Source organism: Lonchura striata, chromosome 6 (assembly GCF_046129695.1).
Source record: "Lonchura striata isolate bLonStr1 chromosome 6, bLonStr1.mat, whole genome shotgun sequence".
Classification (NCBI taxonomy): domain Eukaryota; kingdom Metazoa; phylum Chordata; class Aves; order Passeriformes; family Estrildidae; genus Lonchura; species Lonchura striata.
Genome location: NC_134608.1, coordinates 31,053,093 through 31,072,597, shown reverse-complemented (window position 1 = coordinate 31,072,597; position 19,505 = coordinate 31,053,093). Strand labels below are relative to the sequence as shown.

General features: G+C 37.7%; 1 protein-coding gene across 1 annotated transcript in view; it reads left to right on the top strand.

Annotated features, from left to right (window-relative positions):
• Positions 1 to 37: 37 nt before the first annotated feature.
• The window catches only part of RASGRP1 (RAS guanyl releasing protein 1), a 38,442-nt gene continuing 18,974 nt past the window's right edge, over positions 38 to 19,505 (top strand). The window contains exons 1-5 of the mRNA XM_021539291.3: positions 38 to 269; positions 2,453 to 2,622; positions 15,786 to 15,891; positions 17,970 to 18,032; positions 19,075 to 19,206. Of these exons, the coding sequence (XP_021394966.2) occupies positions 238 to 269; positions 2,453 to 2,622; positions 15,786 to 15,891; positions 17,970 to 18,032; positions 19,075 to 19,206 (503 nt within the window). The 5' untranslated portion in view covers positions 38 to 237. The remainder of the gene's footprint in view (positions 270 to 2,452; positions 2,623 to 15,785; positions 15,892 to 17,969; positions 18,033 to 19,074; positions 19,207 to 19,505) is intronic.

The window sequence follows — 19,505 nt, the reverse complement described above, 5'->3', positions numbered from 1 at the left end:
CCAGCTCAGTACTTCCTCCTGGCGATAACATCTCCGCCAGCGCTCGTCACGGGTGGCGGCCGCCGCCGCCGTCGCTGCCCTACTTGAATCGGTTTCAGGCTCCTCCCGAGGCGAGACGGGAGCGGGAGCGCGGCGAGGCGGGAGGGAGGAGGCGATGCTCGGAGCCGCGCCGCTCCGCCCGGCCTCCTCCGCCCCGCGCAGCGCCAGCCGGGCGGCGGAGCTGTGGCTGGAGCCGGCATGGGGACCTTAGGCAAGAGGAGAGAAAACCAGTGAGTTTGCCGTGCTGCTTTATGCCCCCATGGCTCCCCTCCCCGCGGCGCAGCTCGGTGTCACGCCTGACAGCGTGCGGTGCCCGCTGGGACGGCGGGGGCTTCCGTGGGACACGGGGGTGGTACCGCGGGGGCCGGCCGGGGCTGTCCCGAGCGGGACAGGGAGAGGAGAGAAGCGCGGGAGGGGGTGTACGGAGAGGATTTGTTTCAGCCCTTGGGATGCCAGTGTGGCCGGGCAGGCGGGTCGGCGCGGGTGGCGGAGCCTCGCGTTGCGGTGTCGCGGAGCGGGAGGGGCGGCACGGCGCCCGCCCGGGCTCGGCTGCCGGCGGCACCTGCTCCGGGGTCGGGCAGCGAGAGACGGTCACTTGTTTGTGATGCCCTCCCCGCCGCCCAGGGCGTATGTGGAAATGCAGGGCGGCTACCGCCGCTGCACCTCGGTCCCGCTTGCATCTGTTTGTCGTGTCGGGTGACTGCTGCGAGAGAATCCTTTCTAAGGAATAACCAGAATTGCCACGGCTGAGCTTTGCCTGTCCAGCATGGCCAAGTCGGCCACAGTATAACTGTAAACTTTTTTCAGGTGTGGAAACTTAGGTTTTCTCCTGGATGTTGCCAAAGCCTGAAATATCTTCTGCCTTAACTCTTTGTTACTACTTGATGGGATCCTCTGCCCTGAAGAGGCACTGGAATAAAGATGGGAGAGGGGCTTAAGCTTGTAGAAAGAAAACACTGAAAGCTGATCAGGCCCTTGTTCTTTTTATATGAGAACAGGAAGTCAGATCACAAAGCTAAGAGGGAAATTGAGAAAAAGGGGGAAGGGAAGAGAACATTTGCATGTCAGCTACTGCCAGCCTAACTACGGAGGAGCTCAGTCAGTGATGATTACTGCCTCTGAAGGGTCAGGCGTGTATCTTCCTGAATTCCAAACTATTGAAATAGTTGGGTTGTAAATGACACCGTGGTCAGTTTCGTGGCTTCCCCAGCATTCAAGTGAGACGGAAAGGTAAGGATGAGGCTGGACTTTCACACGGATGAGGTAGGGGTCCGGTCTGTCTCCATAAGGCATGCGTTTTTTTAACTTCATGCAGGAATGCCTATTCGGGGATGCCTGTGAATTTACTTCTCCTATCTCTATGTAATACACACACTGGAGGAATTTCTATGCCTTTTCTTCCTGGGACTGTCAGCTGATTATTAGAGTCTTGCATGGTGTTCCAAGAAAAGTTCTGTGAAAGCTTAAGATAGCACCTTAAAGACACTGGAGTCACTTGTTTAGGAAGGCTGTGGAGTGTCTGAAATAAACGCAAAGAATCCCTGAAATTTCAGGAGTCCCTGAATTAAACCCAAGTTTCATAGAAATGGCAGTGCTTGTTGTTCTTTTGTGAGCTGTATGGTTATACTCTCAAGTCAGATTTTGCAGTGGTTCCTGGTATTTGCAGGCAAATATATTTCATCACTTTTCATTAATGCAATATTGTTCCAATTTCCTATTTGATACAGAAATATGAACTTGTGTGCAAGCAACAAATAGCCTTTAATATTATCCATAAGCACACATGTTCTTGAAGTAGCAGGTATTATATGGGCAAAATACAAGACTAAAATTAGATATGTGCTTTATTTTGGTCTCATTTACCATTGTTATTAAATACATTTATTTGTTCATGTATACTATTTTAAAACAACCTAGGAAATAATTATATTGAATAGATGCAAATTAATATATTTGTTTTGATTGTGAAATATTCCACTATTAGGTTGTGCTGATATTTTGTTTACTTAACAGTGACTTTTCAAAATAAATTGATAAAGCTAGTTCGGTGTTTTCCAATGTGTGTAATTTTTTTTTTCTCCTTCACTTTTGGTGGACACACAAACATCTGATGGCAGGTTATTGCATACTCTCCAACAAAGAGACAAGACTTTTGATAACCCTGACAGATCATTCAGAGAGCTCTATAACCATGTGCTCTGCAACTGGCATTTTGCAGGAAAAAAGTCACTTACTGAGCAGTCCCTTTGGTGTACATATCAAGTGGGAGGTTTATGTCTTTCAGCACCCTGACTAGAAGGAGTTAATTGTCCTTTAAATCTCTCCTCCTTTCCCATGCAGTGTAAAATTTCCCATGCAGTGTAAAATTTGCCACTCTATCTTGTGTTTACTTCACTGTTGTGTTTTCTTCTAGGCAACCTGCCCAAGCATGCAGCACTGCCCCTGAATCAGCCCTGGAGCTGCAGCAGAGCAGCCACTGTCACAGCCTCTCGAGTCATACTCAGGTCATGATGGTGCCGTTGGGGCACCTGGCCAAAGGAGCCACTTTGGAAGACCTTCTTGAAACCTGCATTCAGTCTTTTGGTGAGTGCCTGAAGGTTTTTAGAGTCGTATTAATTTCTATGTCTATTAATATGTTTCTGTTGGTTATGTTTAAATCCTTTAGTAGGGAATTAAATTGATTTACTGGTGGAGTAGAAAGGTGTTAACCGAGACTTGTCGGTGCTACAGGCGATTGTGGTTTTGGATATGTTTATGCAGATGTGTGTAATGTATGCTGAGAGATAAGAGTAACTACTGCTTTTTCTTGAGGGAACTGGACAAATTCCAATCATCTACGCTTCTAAGAGTACTTTTGTTGTTCCTTCAAGTAGCAATTTTGTGAACTTCAGCAAGTAATCATTATATTTTTGCATCTTGCAATAACATTCTCATAATACGTGTAAGCAACATGTTTATATTAAACATTTATAAACAAGAAGGGCTATTTTTGAGCTAGGTGAGATAACACTGGATTGCTTTTTGTGTTATCAGTATAGATTTAAAATTGTTTCTTTATAAAAGAAAAAGAATGCCAAGAGAAATCACAACTGCATGTTTTTAACTTATCAATTATCTGTTTGTCATTTTACAATAAGAATTGAAATATAGAGTATTTCAAGTGTAACCATTGCCTAAGCTGTGTGCCCCTAGTTTTCTTTTCCAACTTTTTCATTAGTAAATGTGTTTATATTCAATATTATTCAAATGTTATTACTGAAGACACTTAAAGTTATTCTGAATAATTTGCTTATAAGTAGCACATCTGTTTGTTAATCCTGAGTCTTTCAGTGCTTTGAGCTACTCCCAAACTGTATGTGGGAAAGTCTTAGCTTCAGAAGTAGTCCTTGAACACCCACTCAGCTCTAAAATAATCTATATAGTTAAATAGTAACACATTGTGCTGATCTACTGGTACAGTGCATAAATACTGTGTAAACAGTGACTAATCTTTCACATTTGTTTACAACAATTTTTTTTTTAACATGAAAGCCTTCTAATCAGCATGTGCAGAGAAATGCATGTCTGAGAAATGCTGGTGAAACATGTAACTGTCAGTAATGTCTTGTTTCTTTTTTGCTTCTTTTCATTATTGTGAAGACACTGAACTTCTATAAATCCCTAATCCCTCAACAAATATTGATTGATATTTTTGTAAGTTTCAGTTTGAGAGAAGGGGAATAAGATATCTAAAACATAAGACCTTCAGATAGCTGTAATATTGTGGCTTCTTGACCAATGTTAATGTCTCTACATGTTTATGAAAAAACAGTAATAGAAATGAAACATTATAAAAATCTAGTATAGTTACTAAAGTGATTGATTTGAAGTAGTGCAGGTGAAACCCTAAGTAGAAGATTGGTTTTGGCATGTTTATAGCAATTTATACATGCTTAGGTGTTCTCAGATTCCTGAGCATCAGGATATTAAAAGGACTAAGGTAACGAAGAAAAGCAAATATACCTGTGCAGCTCAGCTATGTGTGCATGGGGATCTTTCTTAAGGGTGTCACAGTTCAGATAGAAAATTTACTGTAATCCACTAGATAGGGTTTTCTTGACCCTTGACAAGCTGTACATAAGTAGAGCAAGGTGAATGGTAGTGCATCAGCAAACATTATAACTCACTAAGGACTGCTAAAATCATGCTGTGTGCTACAGAGATTTAGACCCTTAATTGGACAATTCATAGTAGTGTCTGTATTTATACATCTTCTATTAAATTATGCATGTTCTTATGCTATATTGGAACTTCCCATTAAGGTACTTAAATAAAAATACAGCTTTTACAACACTAGATAATGCATGATGAAGTCCATTAAAGAAGGCTCTTTTAACTATCACCAAAACCAGTGCAAATTTCATTCACATTATTGTGCCAATAAAGGAAGAGATGAAAAAATCTTTAATCTGAGATTTTGAAGAGGGTTGGGGGCAGGGAGCAAAATGGTGGGAAAAAGGCATAGCTGCAGAATGAGTACAAGGAATCTGAATGATTGAGCAAATTTCTTTCCACGCATAGTACTGAAATCTTCTAACCCTATGCTAATAGTTCTGTTTAGGTTGAGGTAATATTTTCAGTCTTGGATATGCTGACCTATAATATATTGTATATTATTCTATAAAGCCATTATGATTTGAGCAAGTTTTATTTAAATGTTTAAAGTACAGAAACCCCCCAGGACACTGTACATTTGAAGTTTACTTTCTGGAAAAAGCTGTTGATTTATTTGCTGTCTAGTCTTAAGGAGAACAAGAGGCAGTAGATAGAGATGATGATGTGTCATGTTTCAGAATACATACTGCATCTTGCTAGCATTATACTGCACTTGCTGATGTTATGTGTACAAGTACAATTCCTCTGTAATGGATGCAGCTGAGTTTATATTCCTGGACTCAATTATACATGTTTGGAGAAAGCAAACAGTGTGTAAGAGAGACTCCTGTTAACAATGGTGTGTAAGGAGAAGCTGGCAGCCTTTTGCTGTGTATGCAGAGAATATGAGAAGGTCTAACCAAAAAGGTATTTAGAATCAATACACACTTACAGCTGTGAAGAACACAAGCTGTAAGTTTGTATTGATTCTTGTTGTATTGATTGTTGTAATTTATCTTACGACATGGATTAGGAGAAGAAAGAATGAAGGGAATAAGCTAAATTGAAATTAAAAGTGAGATGACTAAACTTTGCTGTAGTATTGTAAATGGATTCCAAGATGAAAGACTTTGTCAGGAGAGCCAAGTTAATCCAAAAGCCTAGTCAGTGCAGTTAACTTAAATTCCTACTTTGGGGTGATTAGTGTTTGTGCTCTTTCACCTCTCCCAGACTTGGTCTTCTTTAGCTTGGACTGATGAATGACAGGTGTGTGCCTTAGCAACAGAAACAATGAGGGTCTTAAGGGGTAGTTTGAAGTCATGTAGGTGGTCACTACATCTGAAAAAGTAGCATCATACCAGTGTTTATTCAACAGCATGATGAGGAGATGCTAAAAGTAGATGTTTCTTCAAATCCCATGGAAGTTTGAATCAGGATGACAAAGATGAATCATCCTGTAAATGAGTTGCCAAAAGTAAAGGCAACAAAAAAGCAAGGATCAAAGGGAAGGCAAGAGTTTGGGGAAAAAATAGCATGGTGAGAGATTGAAGGTTGGAAGAAAGGAATATTGGTCCTTTCTTAGGAGATCTGTAGAGACTTGAAACCGCTCTCACCAGTTTTAAGAGAAGAGATTTGATGATACAGGGTAGTGATTCAAAACATGTTCCAAAATGTGTCTCAGAAGACCTCCCAACATTATAAGTAGCTACAGGATAGTGTTAATGCTATGCTCTGGATTGACAAGAAGAATTGTAGAGCACAAATAAATGCATTACATTGCCTAGAAAAGAAGGGCAGGAAAAGAGAAAGAAAGAAAGAAAGAAGGGAAGAAAGTGCATAGAGAGGAAGAGCAGGAGGTAGGGTAAAATGACAAAAAAACTAGAAAAGACAGTAACTGCAGAAAGGTTAGATTCAGTGCAACCTCTACATCAGAGATATTCATCCGGAACAAAAAGCTCATAAAGAAATAATTAAAAGTAGATTTTTCCATTGGCAACAAAATGGCTGAAGTTGTAAGTGCAGGGAAGCAAAGAGATAGTTCATAGATTTTGGCCTAGAATATGACAGCTTCAGGAGGGAGATAATTTATTCTAGAGGAAATCTTCACTTGTGACTGTGATTCTGGATTGGAATTTTACTTAGAACAGTGACTTTAACCGCCTGTATCCATTTTTTTTTTTTCATTATGTAGCACATAAAATGCCTCAGAAAATATGCTTTTGACTGGCAGACAGTTCTCTGAAAGTCACTATGGCTTTGTCTCTTATTTTGTTGCTAGTTGTAAAGGCACTTAGTCAATCAGCTTTGTTGTTGAAACCAGCACAGTAGGGTCTAGTTTGCTGGCAGGTCAGTAGGACACAGGAAGCATATGCTCAGTAGCACAGCCATAATTTTATGTCTAGTACTTATAGTAATCTTTGTGACTCTACATAAATGAATAACATATATTTACAGAAAGTGTTACAGATCAGAGAGGAAAAATGTATTAGCAGTGTTCCCTTCACTGGATACCTAATTTGTTAATTTTATATCTGCTGAATGTTCATGACATTTATCACCCTAGGGTGTCCTCATGCTACTTGAAGTGAACTTGAAGTTCTGAATATGTGTTGTGAAGCCAATTTCTAGTCTAGAATTTTTTTTTTGTAACTTCACAATATATTAGTGCATGGTATGAGGTCCCTGTTTCTTTTCTCTGACTATGTCTATTTTTATCTTATAAATCTACTTTTTAAAATCTAGAGTAAAGTTTAAGGATGCTTAATTTTTTTAAACAAACATACCTTTCAGAGATCCAGTGAGATATTTTAACATGCCTTCAAGCTTATAAGCCATGCAGGGTCAGAGGGCCTTTTCCTTACCCACACAAAACATTTGTTTAATTTTTTTTTACAAGTGTTTAAAGACTCTATTACCATCAGGACAACACGTGTCTTCAACATAGTGCCAATTTGATATGTCCTTGTTATGCCAGTAGTAAAGTCCTGAAATTTTACCTAGAATTACCTAACAAACAATTGCAAGACTACACTTGAAAACCAATCATTTATTCAAAATATCTTGCTGAAAAAATCTGCGGATCATTTAAAAGCTGAGAATTCTGTAAGAGCTCAAGATGTTATTGTTATGAAGGAATTTTTGTCCTTAACCTCTCAGTACAAGATCTTACTCTTTGCCTCTTACATTTGAATGCTGGAAGTATGTTTACTGTACCATATGGATTACCTATGCTTATCCTACAGTTCAGACACTTTAGTATAAAAGAAATCAAGAAGTATCATCTTCAAATGCATGTCATAGTACAGTGTCCTTATGTTTGGTTTCTTTAAAGAGATATAAGTAAAAGGCTTTAGGAAAGCAACAAAAATATTTCTGAGACCATGTAGCATAATTCCATGTGAAATCTCATCCACAAGAAACTGTTTGCAATGGAGCTACTTGTTTATACATATATGTCAGTTTTAACCCATGGAGGACTTAAAGGAAGTGGAAGATTACAACTTGAAAGATTAGCAATGTTCTTAATAGAATTTATGTGAAACTAATGCAATTTGCAACTTCTAATAGTCATAGTAGTCATAGACAGCTAGATCTAGGAGGAGGTTGTGATGTTAAGCTGTTCTGCAGTGTTTGATCCGTGCTGAACTAGCTTGTTGCCTCAACGTGTAATAAAGTGACATGTTTGTAAACAAACCTTAGAAACACTGGAAATTGCATCCAGACAAATTTGGATGAAAGATGCCACGGAAGTGATTTGATAGAAACCAAAAACCTCACAAAGGTGCTGGTGCTGGTGGCCTCTTAGGTGTCAGCTACCTAAAAGGTAATCATAGTTCAGTTTTCTGGAATAAAAAATAACTACATTATTGAGTTGTGTAGTTACGTGGACTGAATGTTTTTATATTGCTCATATCAATATAATGCAAAAAACATATTGAGACTTAGGAATTCTTTGAGAGCCAGATACATATTGCATCCATCTTACACACAAAAAAGCAGGCAAGTTAGAGTTCCCTCTTTAAAGCTTAGGCATTTTCTCATTTAAAATACAGAAAAAATGAAAACTATCCCATTTTTCCCATATCAGTTATCTGGAAAAACTCACTCTGTTTTGAACGCAAATATGTTCTTCCAGTCTAGTTCATACATACAATTGACTACTAAAACAATCATCGTTCAATTACTTTTATCAAATTTACTATATAACAAATTCTTATCTAGAATTCTGATTCAAAGGCAGTAAATTCTTTCAAGGCATATACACACCCCAGAATGCAACCATGGCTATTTACTTTTTTCCTCTCAGGTTTGCCTGAACAATCATTTGTTTTTGTCTCATGCTGCACAATCTTGCAGGGTTCTATCCCTTGCTCATGAAGCCTGGGCAGAATGTTGAGGTCTCCAATCCCCCACCCCCCCAAGTAGTTAAGTTTTATTCACAATCCTGTTCTGTGTAAAAATGCTGTTGATCATTGTGTGTTAAGTAATCTGAGTGCTATTTGGTCAAATACAGTGCAGAAACTTTACTATTGCTTGGCAACAGAAACTATGTTAATGATCAATTAATGACATTGTGGGAACAGAAGAGTCATTACTGCTCTGTAGAATGCATGACATTGTGGGAAGAGAAAAGTAGTTACTGCTCTGGAGAATTCTAAGTGCTGTTTAGCTAACTATTAAAGTTAATTGTGGTTGAAATGAAAATTATTTCTTTTTGAACATGATGTCTGTGAAAAAATTTTCCTAAAGAGAAGGAACTTTAGATATATATATATATAATAGAGTTCTATTTAGTAAATGTGACTTAACTTTTTGCAATATAATTTTCCAAAGTCAAGAAGTAAGTAATAAAACAAAATGAAGAAAACTTAGACTTTCTTCTTGACAAAGCAGTCTCTTATTTACTTGTATTTACTACACGGTTATGACTGCACGTTCTATCTTCATGCATCTAAATATAACTTCAGGAAAAATCAGTATAACTATTATTTAGCAATGCAGAATATTCTAATTGCCCATCACCAACCAGAAGATACCCAGACAGTTCCCAAGCAACAGCAGCCCTCACAAACTTGCAGCCTGTTTTTAAGTGTTAAGCATTACATGGCGAAATACCCCTTTGGTCAGCTGGGGCCAGCTGTTGTGGCTGTCCCTGCAGCCTCCTCGCTGCTGGGGCAGTGGGAGAAGGCATCCCCAGCTGCTGGCTTACAGGTTAGTTTGCCAAAGTCTGTAAACCCCAGTTCCAGAAGTATACCTAGAAGTTAAAGCAAAGACTAGGAAGCTTAGGTACGTAAGTGAAATGATAAGTGAGGAATATTCAAGCAGGATTAGAGCTGGAGTATGCAGCACTAATGAAATCAAGGAAGTGGGACCAAAGGGATCTGCAACTTCTTCAAGCCCTTGAGAGGCAAGCAGCTTGGTGTCTGCTGCAGTCTGAGCCTTTGGGTGGGACAGGCTTCATGCTTCCTTGGATGTGATGACTAACTGCTCCAGGATCAATCATGCCCTTAGAGGGAAGCCTGTTGTAAAACACTGCAGAGCAAGGGTTAACCTCACATCTGGGTTCAGTGGTCAGACAAGGACACTGGCCTCAGAAGTTCCTGCTTCTGTTCTGGGAGTCTGTTTTTTCCTATCCATCAGTGCCTATGCTAGCACAGCTGCGTTGCCAAGCATTACACTTGAATTATTCAGGAGTTGCCTGCAGCTCAAAAAATTCACATGGCTCCAGTATCATGACTTAAAGCTTTGGAAAAAGTCTTGAATGCTCAAATTATGTTTTGTAAGCTTTGGAGAAAAAGAGTATTTGATTAAAAAGTTTGCATCTAAATTTGCTAAAATTGATATTTTAAATATGCTGTAGAAGGATGTGCGGTGTGCATCCCTGTGTGCAAACTTTTTGTCTTCTTCTATGTACCTCAACTGAATTTCCAAGGCTAATGGAATGCTTTCCACCCACATTACATTTTGTTTCTCTCAAAGTACATTTTAATTTCTGAAAATCATCCCATTTCCCTTTGACAAGAGCTTTTATCTCCTTGTTTTCATTTCAAGGAATTACCCACCTAGAGCTGTTTCTGCAAGATGTAGCTTTCCAAAAGGTGTTTCTGAGATAGGGTAATGACTTTCCCTAGAGATTTCTCTCCCCTAATGTTCCCTACCCTCACACAAAACAGTTTTATTACTCTTTTTGGATGCATATTATCCTCACTTTTGTCTCGGGTATCTCTGCATTGTTTATGAGTATTTTGAGGAACAGGAGTGGGTTCCCTCCTCCTCTATTCTGTAGTTTAAAGGAGTAGACTTGAAGAAACACCAATTTTACAGGGTCTCTTCCAGTATTTTTTTTAACTTGGCTTGTTTAGAGAGCTGTTGGTGTAGGATTCATCACAAAGTAGTGCAGTTCTTTCAGGAAAATACTGTTTCTTCTAAGTTTAGTTTTGGAGTTTTTCTTCCTAAGGTCAATTACATGTGTAAATAAATTTAAGTAAAATTCAATAGTTGCAAGCATGTATGGACAATAAACCAATTTTAAAAGACACAAATAAATGAACCCAAAACTTTGGTGCAATTCCCTGAGGTTTTTGGTGCTGTCTGCTAAACATCATGTAACTCTTGTGGTATGAGGGGGAATGTCATCATCCTGTACAGAATTAAATATAAGCTGGAGAGCTCAATATTCCACCTGCTTTCTGCTGCAGCTAAAACTAAAAATTGCATTCTATTACCTAATTACTAATTACTGTGTCATCTTTGCAAGGATATTCTTATTAAGTTATATTATTTCTGAAAGATATTAAGCACTTAAGATAATTATTTGAAATGAAGAAAAATTCACTAAGGATGAGTACAAAGTTCTACTTAGAGTAAACAATTATAAAAACAGTATGGTAAAATCCTTCCTATACAGCATGTCTGCAGAAAAGGATCTCATTGTGAAGATGGACTTTAAAACTGAAAATTGTATTAATTACAATAATGATATTGTATCACTGCAGAAACTCTAAGTGTGTGCATACTTTCATATTTTCTGTATGGAAACTTTATACATTTACTTACATTAAAATGTAGGTGTATATAAAGATATTATATGAAGGATATTACGGGTAATATTCTAATTCTGGTGCTAAGATCTCCTCTGTAGTATACTATATTCAGGTTTTCTTCATGATAGTGCAAGCTACAAAGGGTTCAGAAAACAATATCAAAATTGACCAGACAGCTAGAAAACCTTGCTTCTGAGGAATAAAAAAATGACAAATTTGGTGTTCCTTATTTCAGAAAATAGATGAGGGATGCAACCCTTAAAGAGAGAAAATATATTGTTAGGAAAAAGAAGCAGCCCAAGTTGCCTGAAATATTTGATTAGACAGAAAGGAGAACTCTTAAATGATAGAGAAACTTGAGCATTGGAATAAGTCACCTAAAAAAGCTGTGAAGTCCTCATAATTGTAGAATTTTAAGAACAAATTAAACTGATTCTGAAACATGATTTTGAGAAACCTATTTCTGTATTGGAGCAGCAGAATACAAGATATTGGCTCCTAGGCCTGATATCTGCCATCAACTGTGCGTTCAGCTGTCTTAAAAAAAAAATTAGTTTAAGTTAAACCTGCTTGCTGATCTTCAATAATGGTGTCATAACTGATAAGGAGAATGGTGGCTTCTTATGAATCAGATTCTGGCCGAATGTATTCCATTTAATGGAGAGAGTTAAATGACTAGCTCTGTTACAGGGTGTCAGGTTCCAACACAGAAGTAGTAAGCCTGGAGTAAGAAGGCTACTGTGGGTTGCCTAAGTGTTAAGTTGAAGGGGAACAGACTCTTTCCTGTTTGTAAAGGGAGTTTCCAGGGACAATCTGTAAAATGCTCATGAAATTTTTTATTTAGTTTTGGTTACTTCTAGACATTTTAAAGTTATCTTGCAGTACTGGACCTCGCATGTGAGGCAGATGCATCTACTTACAGCTGTTTCATTTCAGTCACTAAACCCTACCATGTATTCCTGCATGTATTTTCATTTTTCTTACATGTCTCTGTGTTATATCAAGGTCTTTGAAACCTTGAGACCTTAAGAACATAAGTTCCCTCAGTTTTCAGATCACATGTTGACTTAATAATCTTTGCAGACATTAATAGCACCATCCCCACACTTATGTTCTTTAAACTACTAGAAAAAAATTGCAGAAGTCCTAAAGAATTCTATGTAACACATCAGAATAGCAGCCCACGACTTTCAGCTTTGCACTTCACTTCTGGCAATTGCTTGATACTTTCTTGCTCTGCGTTGTTTTTGGTGCCACATTTTGATAACCACTGGAAGACTTAAGGGAGTTTACAAGAAGTTATTCGTGTTCTTAGTAGCTTAGTCACTGATCATGTGATGTCAGTGCTCTGTGATTCACTTCTGATTCATTTCAAATTGTACTCTAGGTGATACCGTTGGAACCTGCTTATGAAATAAAGATGGTGCTTATGAAATAAAGGCCTCTTAGACCTAGAAAAGCTAACTTTTCTTTCCTGCAAAATTCAGTTTGGTTAAGACATCCTTGGCATTCCTACTACTGCCTTATTGTTGCATTCATGTATCAGAGGGAAGGTCTCAGTACAGCAATCCTCTCTACTGAACATATTCTTTCTGTTAAGTATTGACCACAGGCTTGTGGCCATCAGGATCTGGTGAAAAGCAGGTAGTTGGCTCTTAAAGCCTTACTTACTGATTTTTGAGTAATTTGTTTCTCCAAAGCATTCAAGGACCTAGAGATACTTAAGCTATTTCTAAATCAGGGATTAGAGTCACTCATTGGCTCATGCAATAGAGTGGCTGATGGGCCTAAATTAGAAGGTTCTTGCCCTTGTGTGTTCTGAGTCTCACAGAAGAAATGGAACTTTTGTAATTGTAGTTATTAGTGGCTTTGTGCTACTAGATGGATCATAAAATACTTATCATTAACTGTCATTGTGCTTTGACTCATGGAGTTAAATGCTGGAAAAGTATGTTCAACTTCTGCTTTCTTTTTTGTTTCAGAGTATATTTATTAAAAATCTGAATACAATAAGGGAATTTACAGGAGAAAAACATGCAACAAATAACCAGTTGGTTATTTGTATTTTGTGGCAGCGAGACAAAGCTAAGGCTTATGCAGTAATTCGCAGCTTTCTTTAATGTAAATTGACTAACTGAAACACACCCATCCCACTTTAGTTAGTGTTCACTCAGTGGTTTTGCTCGGTAGGCCGTGTGGTTAGGAGCAGGTATACAAACGGAAATGACAAGGAGTTTTAAAACAAACCTGCTGGGGGTTCAGGAGAATGCTGCAGAGGCAGCTCGCAGCAGTCAGGCCAGCCCTCTTACTGGCATTTGCACAAAGATGCTTTACCATTGTGAACTGTGGGCTGCTACAGTTCCATGCAGGCTTGCTGTTCAGTGCTCTACTGGGGACATTTAGATTTCTTTTTGCAGAGTATTTATTTTGTTTTTTAAGCCACCACAAATACAATGTTTTTTTTTTTTTGTGAAGGTGAGACTTTTAGTTGGATGAGAGAACAGATAGCCCCAAACCTAGTATTGCTTTAATGTGTGCAAAATAATAGCATGCCATTGTAATGAAGTGTATCTCTGTTGCAAGATAATTAGGTCTGGATGTGGTGAAGCATAAATGTCCTTTCATTATGCAGGAAAGCATCATAAATGTGTTGATTTAATTATTAATAGTAGGCAGAACATGCTGTTTTTCTCTGTACCTTTGTGACATGAAAAAGCTAAATGGAAGAGAGACCTTCTAGAAAACAAAAATTCAAATGGGAACCTGTGGCCAAGTGATACCTGTGTTATGCCATAGCAGAGGATTTTGCACACAATGAAAGTGCTGAGGGAGGGAGAGTGTTATTTTTGTCTTTGTCTGGAAATGATCTATATTGAGCACTTACAAGAAGGTGTATATTCTGAGGAGAATGTGTGCACATATCCACTCGGCTTCCAAGTTAAGCATATACTGAACTGTGCCCCTGATCCAACAGGGGCTAGTGGATGGAGCTTCTGGCAGAACACCAAGTTTTGTCAAAGGAAGAAAACTGATACAGGCCTCTGTGTGCCAGGCCTAAAATAATTTTACTCTTCATGAAGACACTCAAAGGGTACACACTGAAATGCCAAATACTAAAGGCCTGATTAAGTATTTATTCTTGATGTCCCAGCCTTCCTCTGCAAATTTCCCACTTCTCTAGCTGAATGACTTGCTGGTTTGCCCTCAGTGCTCATGCTGTAATACCTAGGCAGTTTATACCTCAGAAATATATTATATCTGTCAGTATTCCCTCAGTAAGGAAGTAAATACTTTAGTAAGGAATGAAATTATGTGTGAATGCAAAAAAGGAACATGTAAACTTTGGTTCATGCTGTAAAACGGAACTTGTAGCATAAGCCAAAAGGCAGATCAATAACTTCTTTGGTGTCTATTCTGCTCTCATTCATGGGCTGTAGGACAGGCAGGCTTTCCCCTTGCCCGTTTCACTGAAGGTGGATACATTTGGTATCTTCCTGTAGAAGGGCATGGAAATTCTCACCCAGTAACTAATGTGGATAATCATGTTTTGCAAATGGACTATGTTTAATGTCCCATTTTGGTGATGTGCAAATTAAAGTGCCTTCTTCCTACCTTCCCTAGCAGTAGATGTTATTTCATATACTGGAAATCTGCTGTTTCACATCCCTCTTCCATTTTGCCATATTGTGCTTTGCTTCTCTATCATGTTCCTGCTACTGCTTTTTAAAGAGATAACTACATTTATTCCCATAGAGGTTAATCTATTTAAAATTATTCAAGAAGATAAATTTGCTTTTGTATTTGAAAGGGTGTCAAATTCCAATTCAAGCTAGTTAGGTTTTCTTATGACTGGCTGTGGGAGAACATTGTCAGTTAATATTTACAAACACTTTCACTACTGTTTGTTGTAGAAATGGAAACTTCTTAAAGTGTTTTGCTACAGTTCATGCCCTTGATCTTTTTGACTTATGGAAAAAAATAACCCACTAGAAGACAGATGTAGTCTAAAGCCCTTCCTCTGCTGAAATCACATAGTTCAAGTTGATGTGCAGTACATTTAGGTCCAGCACAGGGAGTATGCACAGGTTAATCTCTGAATTCCTAGCCTATGTTGTATCTCATTCCATGTACATGTGTGATCCTGGTCTATGTGTGCACTTTGGTGTTATGTGTGTCATCTGTACCAAAAGGCTCACAAATACTTGAGAATATTGCTGTTCTGTTTGATAAGTGTAGTCATACCAAGGACTGGCTGAGGTGGATCAGTAACTGAACTACTTTGCTCTACAGTTCAATGATTTGTTTGCAAGTTTATATTCATATGCCCAAAGCTAAGCATTTAACATTGCTGGGCTTAGATAATTATGTATAATAATTATATGGGCATTCTACTTTTGAGACACATCTTTTTTGTTTATCTTTTTTTTTCTTATTAGTAAGTTACTGCTATCTTTGAAATAGCATACATGAACAGACCTGATTAGAATTAGGATTCTGAAAAAGCCTGTTGCAAATTGTTTATGAAGGTATAGCAAGATTTCAATATGAATAATCCTTTTTGTTTTTTAGATTTAGAAGGAAATGCATGTCAAAACAACCAGCTGCTAAAAATAATTCTGGCCATGCATCAGTTTTTCATCTCCTCTGCAGACATGCTTCAGAAACTTGTTGATCTATATCCTTTGTAATGTTCATCTGCTTTTAAGGTAACCTGATAGCCTGATAAGTTCAAGATGGTAAGTAGAGGATATTTAATCTATGGGTGTATTAGTATTCCACTAATTAAACTGTATACTTATTCTTTACAGTTTTTGGTTGTATGGTGTGCTTTTGTTTGGTTTAGGGTTGGTATTTTTTGTTTGTTGGATTTAACTTGTTATACACAGAGGAAAAGATGAAACTCCAAGTCAGGCTTTACGTAGGATAAATCACCCTCTGTTGGCTGTGGAGGGAATATCTAGCAGGTGTAAGATGAATGCAGATGAGTGTAGTCACGTCAATTAGGTACTGTGAGCCTGGGCCCAAGTTTAAAATCTGTTTCTGTCTCTGTCCACTATCAAGTCAAACAGCAAAGAACAATATTGTATCATCAGGGTATGAAAATGATTTCTCTCACACATGCTCAAAATTGCTGAAATTAGCCATAAGCTTTTCCTTTCTGTTTGTTCCTATTTTAAGTTGACTGCCTGAACTCAATTGTGTGTTTTTGGCTCACTAGATTTTTGTAGCTGCTAGATAATATTCACAATATTAGTCTTTCTTTGGAATTTTTAATTGTGGCATATGTTACCTGTCTTCTTTGCTTTACATAATGTTTACTCCTAATTAGATGAGCACAGTATAGGATGGAGACCTGTCATGCTAAAAATCTTCATGATACAATTCAATTTAATAATCTTTTCTTTCCTAAACTCTGTATCTTCCAAGCATTGACAAGCAGCATCCTTGGCAACAGAGTTTTATTGGAGCATTGACTGTCTGTCTGTAGCAGGACTGTCCTGCTGCTTCTCTAATGGCAGGTGATGGATCAAGTGTGCTGAGCTACAGCTGTGGTGTGGTGTAGCATTTCACTTAGGCTCCTGAGCTCTTGGAAAATGGAACTAAGTCAGTTCTTGCATCTTCTTTCTGAGATGGAATGTTTTCTAAAACCAGAAAAGCAATTCAAACTTTTATTAGACTTGCATATTTTGCAAGCTTGGTTTTTAACTCTGTGTGTAACTCCCTGTAAAGACATTGAAAGTTAAAGACAGTTTTGAATGGATCAGGTAGTCTGGGCTCTTGTATTTTGAAAACCTTGCAAGTGTTCCAGTTGCACCATTTCCCATCCCATAAATTATGGGAGTGATTTCAGGTGGTTACAAGTTCTTTGTAAGTGATCTAATTCTAGTCATTCAGAGTGGGGCCCTTAAAAATATTTGGGAACTTGCTCAGACTTCACCAGTTCTCTAGTCAGCTTAGTGTAAGCATGCTGAAAGGGTGGATGGCATGTCCCCTCGGCTGTGGTAGATTTAGGCTGCAATTAATTGCAATCAGATTGTGAATGGATCCACAAGGTATTTTCATTAAGTTATGTTTTTCAGGCCTGAAAATATGTGTGTCATCTCCATCAGAAGAATCAAGATATATATAATACATTTTTCAAAATGGATTTTCTATTCAACAGACATTGGCTACAATATCAAAACATGTTTTAAGGAGCTAATAGACTAAATATATGGTTGTTTCTTTCAGTCACCAGAGCAAATTAAATTAGTTGTAGCTAGAAAGGTAAGGTTACTATGGAGAGGCATTTACATTTTATTCTGCCATTGTCTACAACTGGTTATGTTTAAAGAAAAAAGCTTTTTTTTTTATCTCCAGTGATTTAGCTGAAAAGGATTGCTTTATAAATGCATTGACTGATAAATATGGTATGAATATTACAAATTTTAATTGCAGGTGTCAATGCACAAGTTTAATGAGAAACTGTGAGGCATTTTGAAAAGAAACGTGTAGAAAAAAGAATCCCTTCACTGGTTAACACTACTCAGTACTCTGGCAACAGCACCAATATTACTCATAGTAGTCATTATTGCAATAAACTTTGGTAAAAACCTTGGGATATAAATTGTATATACTTATGCAAAACCCTAATCTGATATAATATTTGCCATCAGCAGGATGATTGTTATTGCTTACAGGTTGGGAAATATCAAGCATGTTACATTTTACATCATATGTGAGTGGATGTGGTTTTCCTTAACAGTTTTCTACCTATCTTAATGCTTTAGAAAATAACTCTTCCATGCTGTGTGTGAAGATCTGCTATTTTGTGAGGTGAGTATATTTGTGGTTGGTACTATTAGTCATTAGTCTGCAGTTGTCCATGTTACAAATTAAAATACTTTTTTTCATGTCTGAAAATGACATTAAAAAGAGAAACAGCTTTTCAAAATTCACTTTAGCAGCTCTACACAAAAAGGTCCAACTGGCTTTTAGCAGATCTGTTTAAATCAGTGCAAGAGTTGTCAGATCAAAATTTTGAATGAAGTCTGTATGAATCTGTATCTTAAATATCTGTGAAAATTGACAGTACTCAGGAAACGATAGAATTGTTTATTATAGTATTATTAAATAGGTCTGTTAAAAATTGAGATATTGCAGATATTTTTATGCTAAGCAAAGATCTATTGCATTTGGTAGGTAATTCTCCTTAGTAATTCTATTTGCAATGGTCCTGGAACACTAATTTTTACCTATTAAGTATAATAAAGTATCTCAGTCTAGAGAAAACAGAAAAGAAGGAGAATATTCAGCTCTAATAGATCAAGGATACTGCTTTTTTACACAAAGGGGGAAGTTATTAATAACAAGAAAGTAGAATTTGTTTTAAATTGTGATGATTTTATTATCTCAGAGCAGATTATTATTGGTTATGTCAGCATGCTTTAGTACTGTGTGAGATCTGGATTTGAGCTTCCAGGCAAATTCATACTTATGTGCATCCATAAAAATGTGCATTTCCATTTTTCCAACAAGAACAGGTTTTTACATGCATAGTGCTGGGTACTGTGTCTGCTTGGGATGGAGATAACTTTCTTCATAGCAGCCTCTATAATGCTGTGTGTTGAATCTGTGAGTAAAACTCAGCGTTATTTTACCTCTTGCTGAACAATGATTGCACAGCATCAATGCCTTCTGTTTCACATCTGTCCCTGCCAGACTGTGGGCTGGGGGCAAGCTTGAGACTGGGACACAGCTGGAACAGCTGTCCTGAACTGACCAAAGGAACATTGCACAAGCCACACAGGGTCATACTAAATTTCAGCCTAACTAAATCAAAACTTTTTTTTTATTATGTTTATTTTAATTTTAATAGGTATTGGATTACAGAATTCTGGATTATGTTCAAAATGGACTCTAAACTATCCACAGCTATGGAGGAATTTCAAGAAGTGGTTCGAGCTAATGGTGAGGAGTTACATTGTCGTCTAATTGACACATCTCAAATGTGAGTGTCGAAGTCTCAATATACTCAGAAAACAAAATTTTGCTCTGAATTTCCTGTATTCTAATATAATGTCTCTCATAAGTAATATTTTAGCTATCCTAACAATAATTTATACTTCATTACAGATGAAATATACATTATGTAGTGGAACATAATGCCTTTCAGGAATGACTTGGATTGAATTTAGTTGCAGTGTAGACTTTGGGCTGATTGTCTATTGACAGCTAGGTTTTACCTTGTCCAGGGAACTAAGAAAATATGTAGATGCCTAATGGTTTTGCAAGATCACTTGAAATCAC